The sequence below is a fragment of the Pelodiscus sinensis genome, chromosome 21, assembly GCF_049634645.1.
Source record: "Pelodiscus sinensis isolate JC-2024 chromosome 21, ASM4963464v1, whole genome shotgun sequence".
Classification (NCBI taxonomy): Eukaryota; Metazoa; Chordata; order Testudines; family Trionychidae; genus Pelodiscus; species Pelodiscus sinensis.
The window spans coordinates 25904254-25921486 of record NC_134731.1 but is presented as its reverse complement, the minus strand read 5'-3'; the positions used below and the strand labels follow the sequence as shown (position 1 = coordinate 25921486).

At 51.7% G+C, this 17233-nt stretch overlaps 1 protein-coding gene across 2 annotated transcripts in view; it reads right to left on the bottom strand.

The window, feature by feature from the left end:
• Positions 1 to 17233, bottom strand: part of DHX33 (DEAH-box helicase 33) — a 25762-nt gene extending 8529 nt beyond the window's left edge. Inside the window, exons 1-8 of one of the 2 annotated variants that reach the window (XM_075904388.1) lie at positions 16960 to 17233; positions 10210 to 10370; positions 7270 to 7497; positions 6437 to 6607; positions 4710 to 4895; positions 2955 to 3066; positions 1779 to 1938; positions 193 to 281 (exon numbers count right to left, since the gene is read on the bottom strand). In XM_075904388.1, coding sequence (XP_075760503.1) covers positions 193 to 281; positions 1779 to 1938; positions 2955 to 3066; positions 4710 to 4895; positions 6437 to 6607; positions 7270 to 7497; positions 10210 to 10370; positions 16960 to 17137 — 1285 coding nt within the window. In that variant the 5' untranslated portion in view covers positions 17138 to 17233. The remainder of the gene's footprint in view (positions 1 to 192; positions 282 to 1778; positions 1939 to 2954; positions 3067 to 4709; positions 4896 to 6436; positions 6608 to 7269; positions 7498 to 10209; positions 10371 to 16959) is intronic. The other variant, XM_006136073.4, reaches the window with a different exon arrangement.

The following is a 17233-nucleotide window of genomic DNA, read 5'->3' as shown; positions in this document are numbered from 1 at the left end:
TTGTCGTATGGACAGGACTGCTCTGCAGGTGGCAAGACCCCTAGTGGGAGGTTGCAGCAATACAGAAGTGTTATGCTCCTTAGCGGACAGGCTCCCCCACTCTTCCTTATTGGTTCAGTCCACATTTTTTTTCCGATAAATCCTCAGAGACCTGTTACCCATTCCTCCCAACGCTGCCTCTGTGCCGCTTACCGGGGGATGGCTTGGACATAAAGTCAAAGGTGAGAACGTTGGGAATTCTCAGAGCCAGGAGCTGGAGCATCACGCTGGCCAGGTTACACCTGCACAGGGAGAGAAATCACCAGTCCCTACTGAGGCAAATCGGACAGGCCTGCTCGACGGGCACCTCTGAAACCCTGCACGCCGAGGAAGGGTCCGGTGCCCCGTCGTCCTGAGCTGGGGAGGCCGTGGGCATTAAAGAAGAAACGTTCCTAGCTCCAAAGGGAAGCCGGGCACTGCCAGAGATGCAGAGCCAAATCTTTCACCCTTCCCTCTGGCCTCAGCACCCCTGCAGATCAGCTACTTCTTCCAGCAGCACCTCCAGCCACAGAGCAGAGGAAAGAGGGAGGCTTTACCCCCAAACGTCTCAGACTCCTGGCCCGTGGGCCATCTCCAGCTGGAGCGATTGCGCAATCCGGCCCAGGACTCCTGGCAGGTGGGGTTGGGAGCGTGTCTGTTACCAGTTCCCAAGCCCTGCCCCTTCCCACCACTGCCCCGCCCACTCTCCCACATGGCCCCCCATCTCCTGAGGATGCGGCTTCGGGGATCACCGGGGGAGGGGCCCTGGTGCAGTGTGGCGGCAGCAGTCGGACACTCCCACGCTCCCTGTGGCGACAGGAGCTGCGGGAGGCAGAGTGCACCGGGCGAGTGCACCGCTCCTCCGGGGGGAGTCAGGAGGCACGGCCGGGTCGCATTGCACAATCTCTCCGGCGGCGGATGGCCCACAGGCCCGGGGCCTGAGACTCCTGCTTTCCACATTCACTTTTGTCAGCAACAGGGCAAAGGCACAACAGGGGAAAGAGGCCTCATGCAAAGGACCAAAGGGCAACGACCAAGGTGGCCCTGGAAGCTGGACACTGCCCTGAACTTCTCCCTCCACAGATGGTTCTTGGTACAGAAGTGTTGGGAGTCTGAGACCCCAAGGGAGCCCCCGCCCCGAGGGCTGAGCGAGGAAACAGAAGGGGAAGCAAGTCGCTTCCACTATCCCCTGGCGCCTCCCCAGCCTGCTGCCAGTTATGCCACGTGAGATGGGACAGTGCAAGCTGAAAAGGGCAGGCGGGTGGGAGGGGGAGAAAAAGCCAAACACGCAGACCCTGCTCGCCCTGTTTCTGACACCCTGCTCCTGGCTACGGGGCTGCTGGTGGAGACAGAGCAAAAGCCTGAGCTCTGACAGCTCCAGGCCCCACCGTCATTAAACACAGCAAAGCTGTGAAATAGAGTAGATTGGTGCCGAGTTAGTCTACAGAAACGAAGCCACTCCGCACCGGACAGGGCAAGATGGAAGGAAATAGCGAGGGAGGCATCAGACACCAGCAGGCGTTAAGCTGGGTTGTTGATGATAATGAAGCTGTGAAAACGGAATTAGCCACAACAGGAAGCCAGCCGAGACACCGTTCTGCCTCCAGGCTCTGACCGCCTTTCCTCGGCCCAGGCTGCTAAAGGGGCTCCAGATCCAGTCACGGCACTCCCCTCCGAACCTCCTCTTCTGGCTCCGTCACAGGGTCTGGCTGAGGGCAGGCCGGGCTGTATGTGTCTGGGGAAGTGGAGTATGACCTCACCTCTGGATCTCTGGTATCGTCATTTTATCAAACTTCTCGAACTCATCCTCCGTGTAGAGCCGGTAACAGACGCCACTGTCCTCTCGTCCCGCTCGTCCCGTACGCTGCCAGGCCTGGGCCTTCGACACCCGCTGCACAGCTAACACCTCCAGGCCACTCTCTGGGAAAGTATCAGAGGGGTAGCCGTGTTAGTCTGAATCTGCAAAAGCGACGAGGAGTCCTGTGGCACCTTATAGACTAACTGAAGTGTAGGAGCATAAGCTTTCGTGGGCAAAGACCCACTTTGTCAGATGCATGTAGTGGAAATTTCCAGAGGCAGGAATAAATGATTTATTCCTGCCTCTGGAAATTTCCACTTCATGCATCTGACGAAGTGGGTCTTTGCCCACGAAAGCTTATGCTCCTACACTGCAGTTAGTCTATAAGGTGCCACAGGACTCCTCGTCTCTGGGAAAGGAAGTGCGTCCGTGTCAGCAAAACAGTCGTGCACGCTGGGCTTCGAAAACACAGCGCACGCCAATTCGCACAGTGGCTGAGCACGGATCCGGAGGAATGAGGGAAGAAAGAGAGCACCATCTACCGAAACACCACCACTATACAGTGGTCTCCCATCCAATGCTAACCAGGCCTGGCCTGCTTAGCACACGAGACCTGAATACAACTATGTGGTGCTGCGTCCACTTGGTGGCATTTCACAGTGCCAGGGGTAAGTTTACACTGCACCCAGACATCTCTGGCTGGCCCATGTCAACTGACTCGGGCTCAGAGGCTGTTTAATTGGGCTGTAGATGTTCTCGGATCCTTCCACCTTGCAGGGGGCTCCAGCCAGCCCAGACATCTACACTGCACTAAACAGCCCCACAGCCCAAGCCAGCTGGCATGGGCAAGCTGCAAATTTTTAAACTGTAATGTAGACATATCCCAGTAGACCCTGTAGAATTCCACACTTAACTGACTCCCCCCACAAATGGATGGCCCGGTCTACACCCTAGCCCAGAATCAGATGGGCACCGAGGAAGAAAGCATGTTCAATTTTGACACCCCCCCCCTTCCCCGAAACAGGACATGTTGAAGACTAGGACAGAGGAGAGGTTTAAATCAGCTGCTAGTTTAGTGCCTCAACAAACTTCACAAGAATTAAAAATTATTTCCTTCTCACTCGTCTCAAGTCCTCACCGGGGCTGTACTTCTTTGCTTTCACCATGCCTGTGTCCACAACGTATTTTATTCCTGCAATGGTGATGGAGGTTTCCGCAATGTTGGTTGAAAGGATCACTTTGCGATAGCCCTAGAAGGAAGAACACGCAAAATAACATCTGCTGGCCATGATCAAACACTTTGCACCAGTACCTCTCAAAGAGCTTTGCAAAGAAGACCAGTTTCATTATCCCCATTTTACTGATGGTGAAACTGAGGCAGCCGTGTCTTTGCCCAAGGTCATCAACAGACAAATGGCAGAGCCAGGATTAGAACTCAGAATATCCCAAGTGGCAGTACAGGGCTGTTACCAGTAGGCCACACTTGCAGAAGTCCCAGTTCCCATTTTCCTACCTCAGGGAATGTCTACACAGCAGCGTTATTTCGGAATAACTGATGTTATTTTGAAATACTGTCAAGCTGGAGGATTTCTTATTCCGACTCCTGTAACCCTCATTTTACATGTGCACAACTTCCTGTTGTGTAGACAGCACCAAAATTAAGCTATTTTGATTTCAGCTACGCAAATAACTTAGCAGAAGTTGCGTCGCTGAACTCGACGGTAGCCCGCAGCGTAGGGCAGACGTACCCTCGGTGTCCCAAGATTCACAAATCCTTACTGGTGTGCTTTGACTTACAGTGCTTCAGAGCATGACGAGCTTGGGTGGCTAAATGAAAACTCGAGCTACAGGGCAGATTCCCAGATGACAAGAACTTTACAATAAAACAACTAGACAAATCAAACACACCCTCATATTTACTACTCCAACGAAACACAGACCCCAAAAGGCTGTTTGCAGTGGAGCCTTTACACTTTTTTGGTTTTGCTTCTGGTGAAAGGCCCGAGATTAGGATCCCTGAAGACCTGAGTTCCTGCTTATCCACTGGCTAGGAACAGCACAGGCTGAAGCAATGCTCCTCCGTGCACATCCACACAACCCTGCCAAGTCTGACACGTCCTTCAGGATCCCCTGAAGGCAGCCCAGTGAGGCAAGCCAGCTGCAATGGTGCTTCTTCTGATGGGGCTCTTAGTCCACAAGGATCCTTACTGAACACACTGCACAGGTTCTGCATCTCACTGCTCAGCCTATGGACCCCCAATCCGCTACCTTTTCCAGATCCATGCAACTATTCCCATGTTGATGCGAATGATGATGAGACTCAGAGATGACACCCCATCTATCACACTGAAAACATGTCCCCGGGCAGTAGTCAACCATGGTTATAAGCAGGGCTCAACAAACTATGTAATCTACTCGCCCGTGGCAAGTAGATTACAACCCGGAAGAGCCGGGTTCGGGCGATCTGCGCATGCACAGAATGATCTGCACACGCACAGATCGCTAGACAGCGCGGCTGGCGAGCAGGGCTCGCTGTGGCTTGGCGAGTCCTGGTTATAAGTCAGGATTGCTTTTATCTAGGGACATTAATGAGTTAACCAGTAAGCACCGATAAACGGGAGGCTTGCTGGTTAACCAGTTAACTGGTTCTCGGTGGCAAACTCTCGCGGTGGCCAGGCACACCAGGTCGGAGCAGCCCCAGGTAGAGGGACCAGCAGGCTGGGCAGAAGGATCTCCCAGCTAAAATGGTTAGCTGGTTACGCTCTAGCTTTAACCGGTTAACCTTTTTAACACCGAACCTACAGGACGTACAACCCGTCCCGTGCAGGAAAATGAACCGTGCTGTGGCTGCATCTGCTCCCCTGGAGCTGTTCTTCCCTCCCGCCTGGCTTACCTTGGGGGCAGGCTGAAAGACGCGGAGCTGCTGCGAGTAGGGCAGCGAAGCATAGAGGGGCATCACCGCCATCTGGGGGCAGCCGTCGGGAAGGTGCTTGGCAATGTCGCGGCAGGTTTTGGTCATCGCTTCGATCTCCTCCTGGCCAGTCAGAAACACCAGGATGTCCTGAGAAGAAGGTGCCTCCTTGAGGGGGAAGGGAACCAGAAACCAGCGTAAACTAGTGGGAGAAACGACTCACGCGGAAATAAAACAGCAGCTCTCAGCTCTCCGACCAACAGCGGACGAGATGGAGCCGCTGGGGAGCACAGCTGGGCATGGGCCCGCTAAGCAAGGCGCTGAACACTGTCCCCGCTGGACTCCCTCAGACAGGAGGGGGTCAACACTCTGTAGGACTCGGCTTGTCAACAGGATGGAGGGAACCAAAAAAAAGAGACAGAGAAAGTCATGTCTCTGCTTTGTTCAGCAGCGTGGCAGGGCAGCCGCACAGCAAGCCAGCCTGCCTTTGGCAGGGCCGCTAGTCAGTAACCACATGAAAAGCTGAAGGACGGTTAGGAAAGCGAGCTGCATACTCTGCTAAGGAGTCTCATAAGCAGGGCTCGACAAACGGCAGCGAAAGCCGCTCGCCAGCCCCGCACTGCGCATGCCCAAGAGCCGCATTGCGGTAAACGGGGCGCACGGCTGAAATCTTCTCGCCACAGGCAAGTAGATTCTATAGTTTGTCGAGCCCTGCCCATAAGAACGTAAGAGCGGCCAGACTGGATCAGACCAACAGTCCATCCACCCCAGTACCTTGTCTGCCGACAGTGGCCAATGCCAGGTGCCCCAGAGGGAATGAACCGAACAGGTAACGATCAAGCAATCTCTCTCCTGACATCCATCTGCACCTTCTAACAAACAGAGGCTCCTTTCGCCCCAGACTAGAGTTCGATTCCTACCAGCACAGAAGCAGTGAGGATTTTCCTAGCAGCGGGTGTGGGGTGTTAAATAAACTAACACCCGACACACCCCGAAACAGCCACCACAGACAGACTGCGTCAAAAGCAGCGAGTCACCATGGGCTCCGGGGGAGGAGATATGTTGGAGAGATTTCCGAAGATGAGCCCTGCAGGCAAAACTCAAGACGAACCATCTGGCAGGGTCTTGTTGAAACACTTAGCGCTAATCATAAAATATTGACGCGCTTTTAGTTCATTAGATTTCCATTTTCTCGATCGTGTATCTTAACTACAGTTGGGAGGCAATTGCTCATCATCGACAAGTGGCATTTTCCCATGTTGCTGCTCTTCGTGGATTACGCGATTCTGTAAGTAAGGGGGTGCGAATAAACTACTCTCCAGAGTGTAATATTTTCCAGTAGCGGGAGTCCTCATCTCACTCAGCTGCACTGTCAGCATCATGTACTTGAGAAATAGATTGTAAAAGACTATAGAGCCAGCTGGCCTGCGCTGAAGTAGGAAAGCTAGACATGAGGCTACAACACTTTACAGAACAGCCCTAGAGTTCTACTAACCATACAAGCTGCACAGATCGTGAATCTAGCAAAAGTCTCACATTAATACGGCTCATTGAGACTTCGGGGGGGGGGGGTACTAAAAGAATTCTCAATGCTCATGAGCATGATAAAGAGGCTGCTACTTGGATGCGCAGAGGCAGAAGGACGTCAGCGGAGATATCCAACTGCAGCACCCCAGAAGCAACGCTAGCTCCTAACACGCCGGCGGTACCTGATGGATTTGGAAGACGGACACCAGTGCTGCTTGGAGGTAATCGCTCTGAGGCTGTTTGGTGTAAAAGATCTGGATTGGGTGTTGCCGGCCTTCTAGGTAGAGGACTGGGGCTCTGTTGAAGTACTGAGAGAACTGGTCCACGTCCATAGTCGCTGACATGATCACCACCTACAAAACAGAAGCAAGGCAGGGGCTGGCAATGGGACTCTTACACACAACGCAAGGCAGCCCCTTTCGATGGGCAGGACGACCGTCCAAATCAGCAAAGGAGGAGGAGGAGACTCAGTGCAGAAGAAAGCCACGTTTGTTTCTTTCCTCCAGACCCTCCGGTCTATAGCCCCCCACTCCCACTGCATGCGACACCCCAGCCGGTGTGATACACCCATCACCCCACGCATTACGGCGTGAGGGAGAAGCACGCTTAAAGGTATCCAGGCATTTACAGAACACAGCCACCTTGCCTGGCTAGAACATAAGAAATGGCTTTCAAGGAGGGGAATGTGTTCAAGCTAGAAAAGTCAACCAGGCCAAGGACCCCACCATCAGAGGCAGTGGGAGAGGGGAGGGATTGGGAGCCGGTGCTCACAGGTAGCGAGCTTCAAAGCCAACTCCCCCAGAGCACCAGCACCCATGGAGCTGCCTCCTCTCACCCCCCCATGTTGCTGCCTCTATGGGACGCAGCACAGTGTGTGGGGTGGGGGGGGGCAGGAGCCAGCTTCCCATGCATGCCATCTCCCGTTGAACAGATTCACTGACCTTAGAGGTGTGACGAACCCCCACCCCCCATCAACATATTGCATTCTGCCCAGGGTGGGGAAATCTGCGCTCACTTTGAGCGGGAATTTGCCCAAATCCTTCCGTTTCCTGAGCGCCGCTTTCACCACCCCAAAGAGCACGTCTGTGTGGATCGTCCTCTCGTGAGCTTCGTCCAGAATGATGACGCTGTATTTGCGCAGCAGGGGGTCACCGATGGCTTCGCGGAGGAGCATCCCGTCTGTCAGGAATTTGATTCGCGTCTCTTCGGAGCTGAGGTCTTCAAAGCGCACGGTGTAGCCGACCTGAGGAAACAGACAGTCACGCAGGACAAGGCCTGGACACCAAATCACTTCCATTTGCAGCAGCTGTGATTCATACGAAAGGAGCCCAAAGCATCCAGACTATCATGACAGCCACCCCTTCGCCATAGCCATTTAGAACGGTGCGTGCCATGTAAGGAGACTGCATGGATTTATTTTCTGTGGGTCACAAGATCTACGGCTCTAACCTTCCCCCAAGAGAGCTGCCAACATCTCATAATCACTATTTGCTGGCACTGACAAGAGGATCTTCAACCCTAAGGAAACCTGAAGCATTCCCTGTAACATAATAAACACACAAGGCATCACCTCCTTTCCCAGAAGCCAGTGGACCAGATCATAATTTGTTAGCGTTCCTAAGAGGGATGTCAAAGGTTACGCGGTTAACCTTAACAGGTGAGGCTTACCGGTTCCGGTTAACCGGTAGGGGCTGGAGCAGTCTCCCCCCACCCTGGACAGTGGGCTGCTCCAGACCCACAGAACATATGAACAGCCGTACTGGGTCAGACCGAAGGTCCATCTAGCCCAGTAGCCTGTCTGCCGACAGTGGCCAACACCAGGTGCCCCAGAGAAAGTAGACCGAAGACAATGATCAAGTGATTTGTCTCCTGCCATCCTCCTCTAGCCTCTGACAAACAGAGGCCAGGGACACCATTTCTATCCCCTGGCTAGTAGCCTTTTATGGACCTAACCTCCACGAAATTACCTAGTTTCTCTTTAAACTCCGTTATAGTCCTAGCATTCACAGCCTCCTCTGGCAAGGAGTTCCACAGGTTGACCACACGCTGTGTGAAGAAGAACTTTCTTCTATCTATCTGCATGTCATGCATCTGACGAAGTGGGTCTTTGCCCACGAAAGCTTATGCTCCAACACTTCGGTTAGTCTATAAGGTGCCACAGGACCCCTCGCCGCTGTTTCTTCTATTAGTTTTAAACCTGCTACCCATTAACAGGAGCAGCCTCTGTCTGTGGCGGACCCGGCAGTCCTCCCCCTGCCACAGGTTACACACTGGCTCCCCGGGAGCAGAGCCGGTTGCAGCCCTGATCCTGATCCCAGAGAGATGGCTTTGCTGCGGGCTCTGCAGTATAAAGCTTAAATAAGCCCGCAGCGCGTGTACCCATGTAACCACTAGGATTTTTAGCGGTTACATTTTTTAACACATTTTTACATCCTTAATTCATACACACTAGAAATTAAGACAGAGTGAGAGCTAGGGATGTGAAGTATCAGTTAGCTGAATAGTCACATAACCTCTTATCTATAGTCCCCGGGGGCGGAGCCGGCATCCAGTGCGCTCTGGCCCCACTCCTGAGCAGCCCCCTGCCACTCCATGCTGCTGCCTCGATATCAGAGGCAGCAGTACGGGGTGCCAGGCAGAAGCTGGTCCGCGACGGAAGCCAGTTTAAAAACTAGCTCCCCTCACAGAGCGGATTCCTGTCCTTGAATATCATCCAGTGGGCTATATGTGGATTATTATAAACTGCTTCTCTTCAATTAATGGCGACTTAGCAGTGTGGAGCACTCATAGCCAAAGGCCGTAGGGCACATTATACAGGTGCTGAGCCTAATCCCAGGAAGAGTGAAGGTTGCCTGGTTTGTGCTTTGTCAACCTTGCAAAAAGTAAAGGGTCACAACTGTGGTGCAGAAAGAGCAGCAAGAAAAGTCAAGCAGTGCTTTAAAACAAACTTGAGTAGAAGGAAGGAGGAGAGAGGAATAATCCATTTAGATGCAGATTGCAATAACTTCATTAGGAATTTGATACACACCAGTTTAATTTTTAAACTGCCGAATGAGGTGATATACTAAGCGCATGAGAGAAATCAAAAAGATTTGAGTAGTGCTAAAAAGCCACCCCAAACCCAAATGTTTGACCCTCAGAATAACGAAACAGCCATGAATACCCTTCTGTTCACGTTTAAACAATCAGTAAACACAGACCACATCAACACCGCCCCCTGCTGGAAGCCACTGTCTATTCCTGAAACACTCTGTCAAAGAGCAGCTCTTCCAGGTATTTTTTTCATTCTCCCTCTTCCACACACAGCAGCTGCAGGAAGTTCCCAAGAGTCTCAGCTTTGCTTGTCACCCCAGCATGCCCTAGCTCATGGGTTCCCAAACTGGGGGGTGTGCATGAAGAAATGCCAGGGGGGGCGGGCGCGAAGCAACCCAGCCCTTCCCCTTTACCCCCTTCCGCATTAATCCCCCCACAAGTTTTGCTGCTATTTTTGTTTTTCAGCCCCGGTCAGTTCCTTTTTTTTGCTCAACGAGTTTGGCTGCTATTTTTTTTGGGCCGGGGGAGGGGGGGAGGTGGGGGCGCATGAGGGTCTCTCAAAAATCAAAAAGGGGGCATGATGCCAAAAAGTTTGGGAACCACTGCCCTAGCTTGTTGCAATCACCTGTATCAGTGCTGAAACAAGGGGATAGGGCTCTCAGATTTTTTAGTCATTAGCTAGCAATTAAAAAAAATAAAAGCATCATAGTTGGCCGCCATATGGTAAGAGAAAAGCCACAGCGGGGTGAGGGGAGCGCTCAGCCATTGGGCTGGATGTGAGGCAGCGTTTTTATTTTGTATACTATTAAATGTAGAGCCTCGTGGTTCTAGGCTCCACACAATTCTTTGGACCACCTGCTGTCCTCCCCTACCCAACACCACCACCCATCTCAACCGCTTTCCGTGAGGTCTCGTGACATACCAGTTTCCCCAGCTCGGTTTTCTTCTCATTGGAGACTCTGGTGGCTAAGGAGATAGCAGCTACCCGACGAGGCTGGGTCACCGCAATGATGCCTTGGCGGCCGATTCCTGCTTCGTAGAGGTACTGCGGGATCTGAGTGGTCTTCCCTGAGCCTGTTTCCCCTAGAGAGCAACAAACGAACAGGCAGCTGTTACTGCTGGAGCGTCTCCAGTGAGAGGCTCCCAAGCCATTTTATCTGGTAGTTAACTCTCATCCCTCCGTGAGGCAGGTGTTGGTGCCATTTGGCCAATGGGAAAGCTGAGGAAGAACCAAGTAGGATGATTTAGCCGGCTCAGGGCGCTGCAGTGGCAGAGCCAGGAACAGAACCCAAGCACCAGAGTTCTAACCACCGGATACCCCGCTTCCCTCGAGAACACTCTTCTCATTCCACATGGCTGGCTGCTGGTACTGGCTCGTAAAGGCAAACGGCAAGTAAATCAAGGCAGAGCCTGGGTCACTACAGAAGTGCTTCCAGGAACATTCAGCACAGCACTAAGCTGACCATTCTTCCTTTTGGGGTTCCCCCAGCTGCACAGCAGCCCACTGCACTCTGACCTGGATGGACGGCACCTTCCTAGGAAGCCCCTGATGGAGCGCAGAGTTCATTACACTCAAGGGAAATGGTTTCTTTTCAGTATATATGACAGTAGTGTGTGGCCTGACTCCCTATAAAATCATGGGAGTAAGAGACTGAAAAGACCCATTCAGTCCGTCTCTCCTACAGTAGGTAGATTTGTCTTAAAAGTTCTGGCAACAGAGCTTCTACAATTCGCTACAGGTGACTACTCGCAGCTTGCGGTGTCAATATTCTCCGATATTCAGCCTAGGAATTTCCTGTCTTAATTTTACCCCACTATGTCTAGTTGTGTGTCCACCTGCCACACTAAACGATTCCTCTCTACGTTTGGAGTTGCAAATATTCATTGGCTTGTGCCCCCAATTAATCATTTTTAACGTAAGAATGGACACACTGGGTCAGACCAAAATTCCATCCGGCCCAGTATCCTGTCTGCTGACAGTAGCCAATGCCAGATGCCCGAGAGGGAATAGAGATAATCCTCATGTGAACCCTCCCCTGTCATCCATTTCCAGACCAACAGAGGCTCGAGACATCATTCCAACCCATCCTGGTTAATAGTTTTTAGGCGAGTGTTTCTGGGGTACTTTTTTGGGATTTTCATTTTGCTTGCAGTAGGGATGTTAAAAATCAGGTAATTGGATAAACATGTAACTAATGAAAATCTCAGTGGTTACACAGTTACTTGCAGTGTGGGGTGGCAGTCGACTCCCTGAGAGCCGGGGCGTGCTGGCAGCCAGCTTTTAAGCTGGTTCCTAGTGTGCACCAGCTCGCACTTGCAGCCCTGCTACCAGGAAACTGGCTGCCACCCCCAGGTTGCTGCCTTATATACAGAGGCAGCAACACGTGGTGGCAGCTGGCTCCCCAGGAACGGGATGGGAGCCTGCATGTAACTGTGAACGTTAAGCCCAGGCTTATCAGTTAACCATTTACACGGTTATTCTTTCACATCCCTAGCTTGCAGTTCATCTTTAACAAACATGAACACTGGGCTGAAAAGCTGAGACATGTGGACAGGAGCTGTTCTTTCAGCACCACACAGAGGGCTACCAAAAAACCCTATTCCTTTCTCCCACCCCCACTTCCACTTCTGCCACTACACAGTCAGCTGCAATTAAAGTGGCAACCATCACTTACGATAGGCATTTCACAGTCTTATGGATCAGTACCATAGGCCAGTGATAAAAACAGACAGTAGTGCTGAATTACTGGCTCGGCAGAATCCTAATGCTAGCCCTATGACAGCACTGACAAAAACAATCCTTTCATTGCTTGGGACAGATACAAGTTGGCCTCAGGCACAATGTCTCAGAGAACATGAATTTGGAATTATTTCAAGTCTCGGGAGCAACGGAGAACAGGAAACTGACATGAATGACTATTTCATTCCCCTTCAATTTTACTAGTTCTTAGGAATCTTTTTATTCTTTGTATATTGTAAAAAAATGCTTTTAAATTCCAACTTGAAGAATAATAAAACCTTTTGTCACTCTTCAGCTTTCTAATGGCCAACAAACAGGATTCCTCCTCACAAAGGACTGTGAACATGTTAGAAGTGCATGGAAGGAGGGACTGTCTTCTTCTGACTCTTGGAAAACACAGACTTCCACCTCCTGCCCCATTCCCAAGAAACTCCCGAAGGAAGATGCCATCACTTCAAAGTCACCATGAAGAGATCTATTTTGGTCAGCTGTGCTACTGCAGCAGTGTTACTATTCTCATGAAGGCTGGCCTATGTTACTGGTCCATACGGCTGTGAAATGCCTAGATAGTAAGAGATGGTTGCCACTTTTATTGCAGCTGACTGTGTAGTAGCAGAAAAGTGACATGAAAAGCCCATATCCACTTACTATGTAATTACTGGCCATAAAGAAGATGGTGCCGCTCTATCGGAAAAAACTCTAATGGAACATAATTCTTCACGATGCGCAGTGACTAGAAATGCACATACTGTAGGGCTCACATCATGTGTCTTCTGTCCTTAAACCACCACATCTACTATTTTCCTTTTCTTGTTTATACTTTGACACATGCAACTGGGCTCAGAACTTAGCCGGGTCAGAGGAATAAGGAAGAGGAATAAGAAGAATGATAAGAAGTTCAGAAGTAACGGTTCTTCAGATTGAAAAAAAATTGGGTTTGTTCAATCTTTCCTCATAGGTCTTGTTTTCTAGACCTTTAATAATTTTGGTTGCTCTCCTCTGGACTTTCTCCAATTTGTCCATATCTTTCCCTCACTCAGAACTAGACCCAGTATTTCAGGTGAGGCCTAATCAGAGCAAAGTAGAGCCGAAGAACCTCTAATTGTGCTTTGCTCACAACATTTCTGCTAATACATCCCAGAATGATGTTTGCTCTTTTTTAAAAAATTTTTGTGTGTGCAACAGTATTACATTGTTAGCTCATATTTAGTTTGTGATCCCCTGTAACACCCAGTTTCCTGCAGGGCTCCTTCCTGGGCAGTTACTTCCCATTTTGTATTTGTGCAGTTGATTATTCCTAAGTGTAGTATAGTAAAACCTGTGCTATCCGGCACTTAACTAGCCAGAAAACTTTAGAAACCAGAAACTTTCTGAGTCAGGGTGGTGGGGGTGGGGGGGGGGGAAGAAAGGGGGTGGAAACTGGCGCTTTAAGCTGGGCATGCAGCATGTACCTGGGGGAGGGGAGAACGGCCGCTACGGCCGCTTGATGCCAGGCCGCATCCACCCTGGCACCCCTGCGGCTCGTGGCCACTCAGCTGCACCCTCTCCGTGCTTCCTGGCCTCCTCCCCGGCAGGTCAGCCCCCTGTGGCTCCCGGCAGCCCTGCACTCCTGTGGCTCGTGGCCCTCCCCTGCAGGTCAGCCCCCTCGCAGCTTCCTCCACCCCACAGGCTGCCCCCCGGATTCCACCTCCTCTCACCAGGCCGCATCCTGCCCCCCCCCCCACCCCGTGGCTCGTGGCCCTCCCAGCAGGCCACATCCTGGCCCCCGCACCACTCCCCCACCCCGTAGGCCCTGCATGGCTCCCCCCACCCCAGATATCTGTGCGTTTTTCAGAAAACCGGCACAACCTAATCCCCGTGCGTGCCGGATAACACAGGTTTTACTGTACTTTGCATTTGTCCTAATTGAAATTTCATCGTATTTATTTTAGACTATTTCTCGAGTTTGTCAACATCATTTTGAATTCCAACCCTGTTGTCCAAAGCACTTGCAATTCCTTCCAGGTTGGTAACATAAGAACCTAAGAACAGCCATATCAGGTCAGACCAACGGTCCATCATTATCTGTTCGATTCACTCCCTCTGGGGCACCTGGCATTGGCCACTGTCGGCAGACAGGATACTGGGCTGGATGGACCTTTGGTCTGACCCAGTATGGCCGTTCTCATGTTCTTATGACTGTGAACCATTGATAACCACACTCTAAGTAGTAGGAAAGAGATTAAGGCAGGCATATAAAGCAGCAATAAACTTCCTGGCTTTCCCCATAAAATTAAGTCACAGCAAGTCTTAATTGAGAACCTTGCAACTAAGTCAGGTACCATGTATTATAAACAAATTGTATCTAATTAAAGAGCACTGTACATAATTACCAGCAGCACTTTAAATTATTAACATTCAAACAATTTGAGAAAAAGATTTTCAATATACATCATACATTCACAAGGTTCTCCAATTAAAAAAGAATTAAGATTGGAAGCTCTCTGGGACAAGAACCATCATTTACTCTGTCCAGTATAATAGGGCCTCATACCCAATGTGCCCTCTAGTCTTTTCCATCCATGTGTGGAATAAATTTTATGTGCACTGAGGGATATGTGAATGTGCACCACAGTAGAAACAAAAAACCTAGCTGTGAGAGCTTTGCTCATCAGCTGGGCGGTATATGAATTTCTCTTGAGTGACCCCCAAAGAGCTGTGCTTGCAGGGAACACTGATCGTACCTACTGCAGCCTCAGGCGTGCCCATGACACACTCCACTTCACTTCCCAGCTCAGAAGTTTGGGGTTATGAATACTTTAGGGAAATTTTTATTTGGACTAGGGATTTAAAATTCTGCTTAATTGGTTAACCAGTTAAATGTTATGTGTAACCAGTTAACTGATTAAACAAGGTAGGGGTGGGGGAAGAAGAGTGAGGGGGGATTTGATAGCAGCCTTCGACTTCCTGAAGGGAGGTTCCAAAGAGGATGGAGAGAGGCTGTTCTCAGTAGTGAGGGATGGATGGCAGAACAAGGAGCAATGGTCTCAAGTTACAGTGGGGGAGGTCTAGGTTGGAGATTAGGAAAAACTATTTCCCTAGGAGGGTGAGGAAGCACTGGGATGGATTTCCTAGGGCGGTGGTGGAATCTCCATCCCTAGAGGTTTTTAAGTCCCGGCTTGACAAAGCCCTGGTTGATTTAGTTGGGATTGGTCCTGCCTTGAGCAGGGGGGCTGGACTTGATGACCTCCTGAGGTCTCTTCCAGCTCTATAATTCTATGGGGGGAGTGGCCACCACAGCCAGGCAAAGTGGTCTCTGTGCTGCAGATCAGGCTATTCCAGCTCAGCTGCTTCGGACCCCATGCTGGGCTTCTGCCTCCCTGCCCAAGCAGGCTGGGAGTTGGCAGCCTCGCACAGGGCAGAAGGGAGCTGGCAGCCTCCCTCTCCCATCTCCCTACTTCCCCCATGCAAGGCTACCATCTCCCAGGCCATAAGCCTCCATGGGTTGGGAGCCAGCAGCCCTTTCCCACCCCACTGCTGCTTCCACATACCCCAGCAAGGCTGCCAACTCGGCCACAGGTGGGGGGCTGCTCCCAGGTAACGTTAACCATAATCCAGTAAGCGTCACCCATTAATGGTGAAGCTCACTGGGTAACCGGTTATCCATCCACATCCCTAATTGAGACATGTCAGTTTCTTGTGGAATCCACAGAGACTACAAATACTTGATTATATCTAACATGACTCCACCACGACAGTATCTGAGCACCTCACAATCTCCAGGGTAATTATCCTTGAAACACTCCTATGAAGCTGAGCAGTGCTATTTACTCCATTTTTACAGTTGGGGATACTGAGGCAGGGCAAGCAGGTGATTAGCCCAAGGTTACATAGGAAGTCTGTGGCAGAGCTGGGAAATTGAATTCAGAACTCTCAAGTCCTAGGCTAGGGCCCTCACCACTGTCCTTCTCTGCTACACACATCTAAAATATGATCAAGCCGGAGTCTATCACTATCCCAGTCTCAGCAACAGCTGTGGCACTAAACTCTAGGGATGTAATTTTTTTTTTAAATTATTAACCGTAAAATTGGGGCTGCTGTGGGGACACCAGGGTTCTGCGGCTCCCAGCAGCACTATGAAGAGTACCAATATGTAACCAATGTAAGCAATGCAGCTCTTGCGCATGCGCAGTGCGGGGCCGGCGAGCAGCATTCGCTGCCGTTTTCAAGCCCTGTCTATGAGCCTCCCCCACCCCAGGCAGAGGAGGAATAAGCTACAGCTCTGCCCTGGGAGGAAGAGGACTAGCTGGCATGTGGCCCCGGTATGGGCTGGGCGGGGGGCGTGGTTCACTGTCCCAAGCAGTGGCACTTAGACCACTTTTGGAGAGAAAGAATGAGTACGCACTACACACTTAGCGACAGCCAGTTGCCTTTGAGCTCAAGCTATGTCGAGACTCATGCACTAAGCTCCAGAAATCCCAGGTTTGGTTCTGCATGTCGGCGTTACAAGTGCGGAAACAGGGCTGTCATCCCACGAGCACCTCACAAGTGGGGAGGGGGAATGAAAAGCTCCTCCTGTCAGGCGAATGGGCTATGGCGTGTGCCCTGGGAGACAAAAAAAGGTGGGAAAGCCCAGCTGACGGGGTGTAGCAAACTCCCCCCTTCCCCTGCCCTCCAGTGTGTGTGTGTGTGGGGGGGGGGGGTGTCCAGGACAGTTGTTCCTTGTAAGAAAGCTAAGTGCTTGGGTGACCAGGCAGGAGCGCTTCAAATGCCACCCAGCTGATTAGCAAAGCGCACACAGAGGGCATCACGTGTTACTGCGGGTGGTGCACATCCGCCCGTGCCCCGGTGCAGGTAAGATTTATTCCGCACACAGATGTAAAGAGACAGCAGGAGCACTGCTCCGGGGCCCTCCAGCGGGGGAAGGCGGGGGCAGAGGGAAGGGTCGCTCACCGATGAGGACGGCGCTGTCCAGGCTCCGGAGCTGGCTGAGCAGCTGCCCCCGCGCCTGGAAGATGGGCAGGCCCCTGCGCTGGGTCTCCCCGGCGGGCGGCGGCCGCAGCATGGCCCTGCCGGGCGGGGCCGCCAGCTTCAGTCTCTTGGCCGGGGGCCGCGCGCCGTCCTGCGGCATCGCCCCCGGGCCGGGACCAGCTCCCAGGGCGGCGGGGAAACACGCGGCCGCCCCGCCCCGCCCCGCCCACGTGCTCCAGCTGCCGGCCGCGCACAG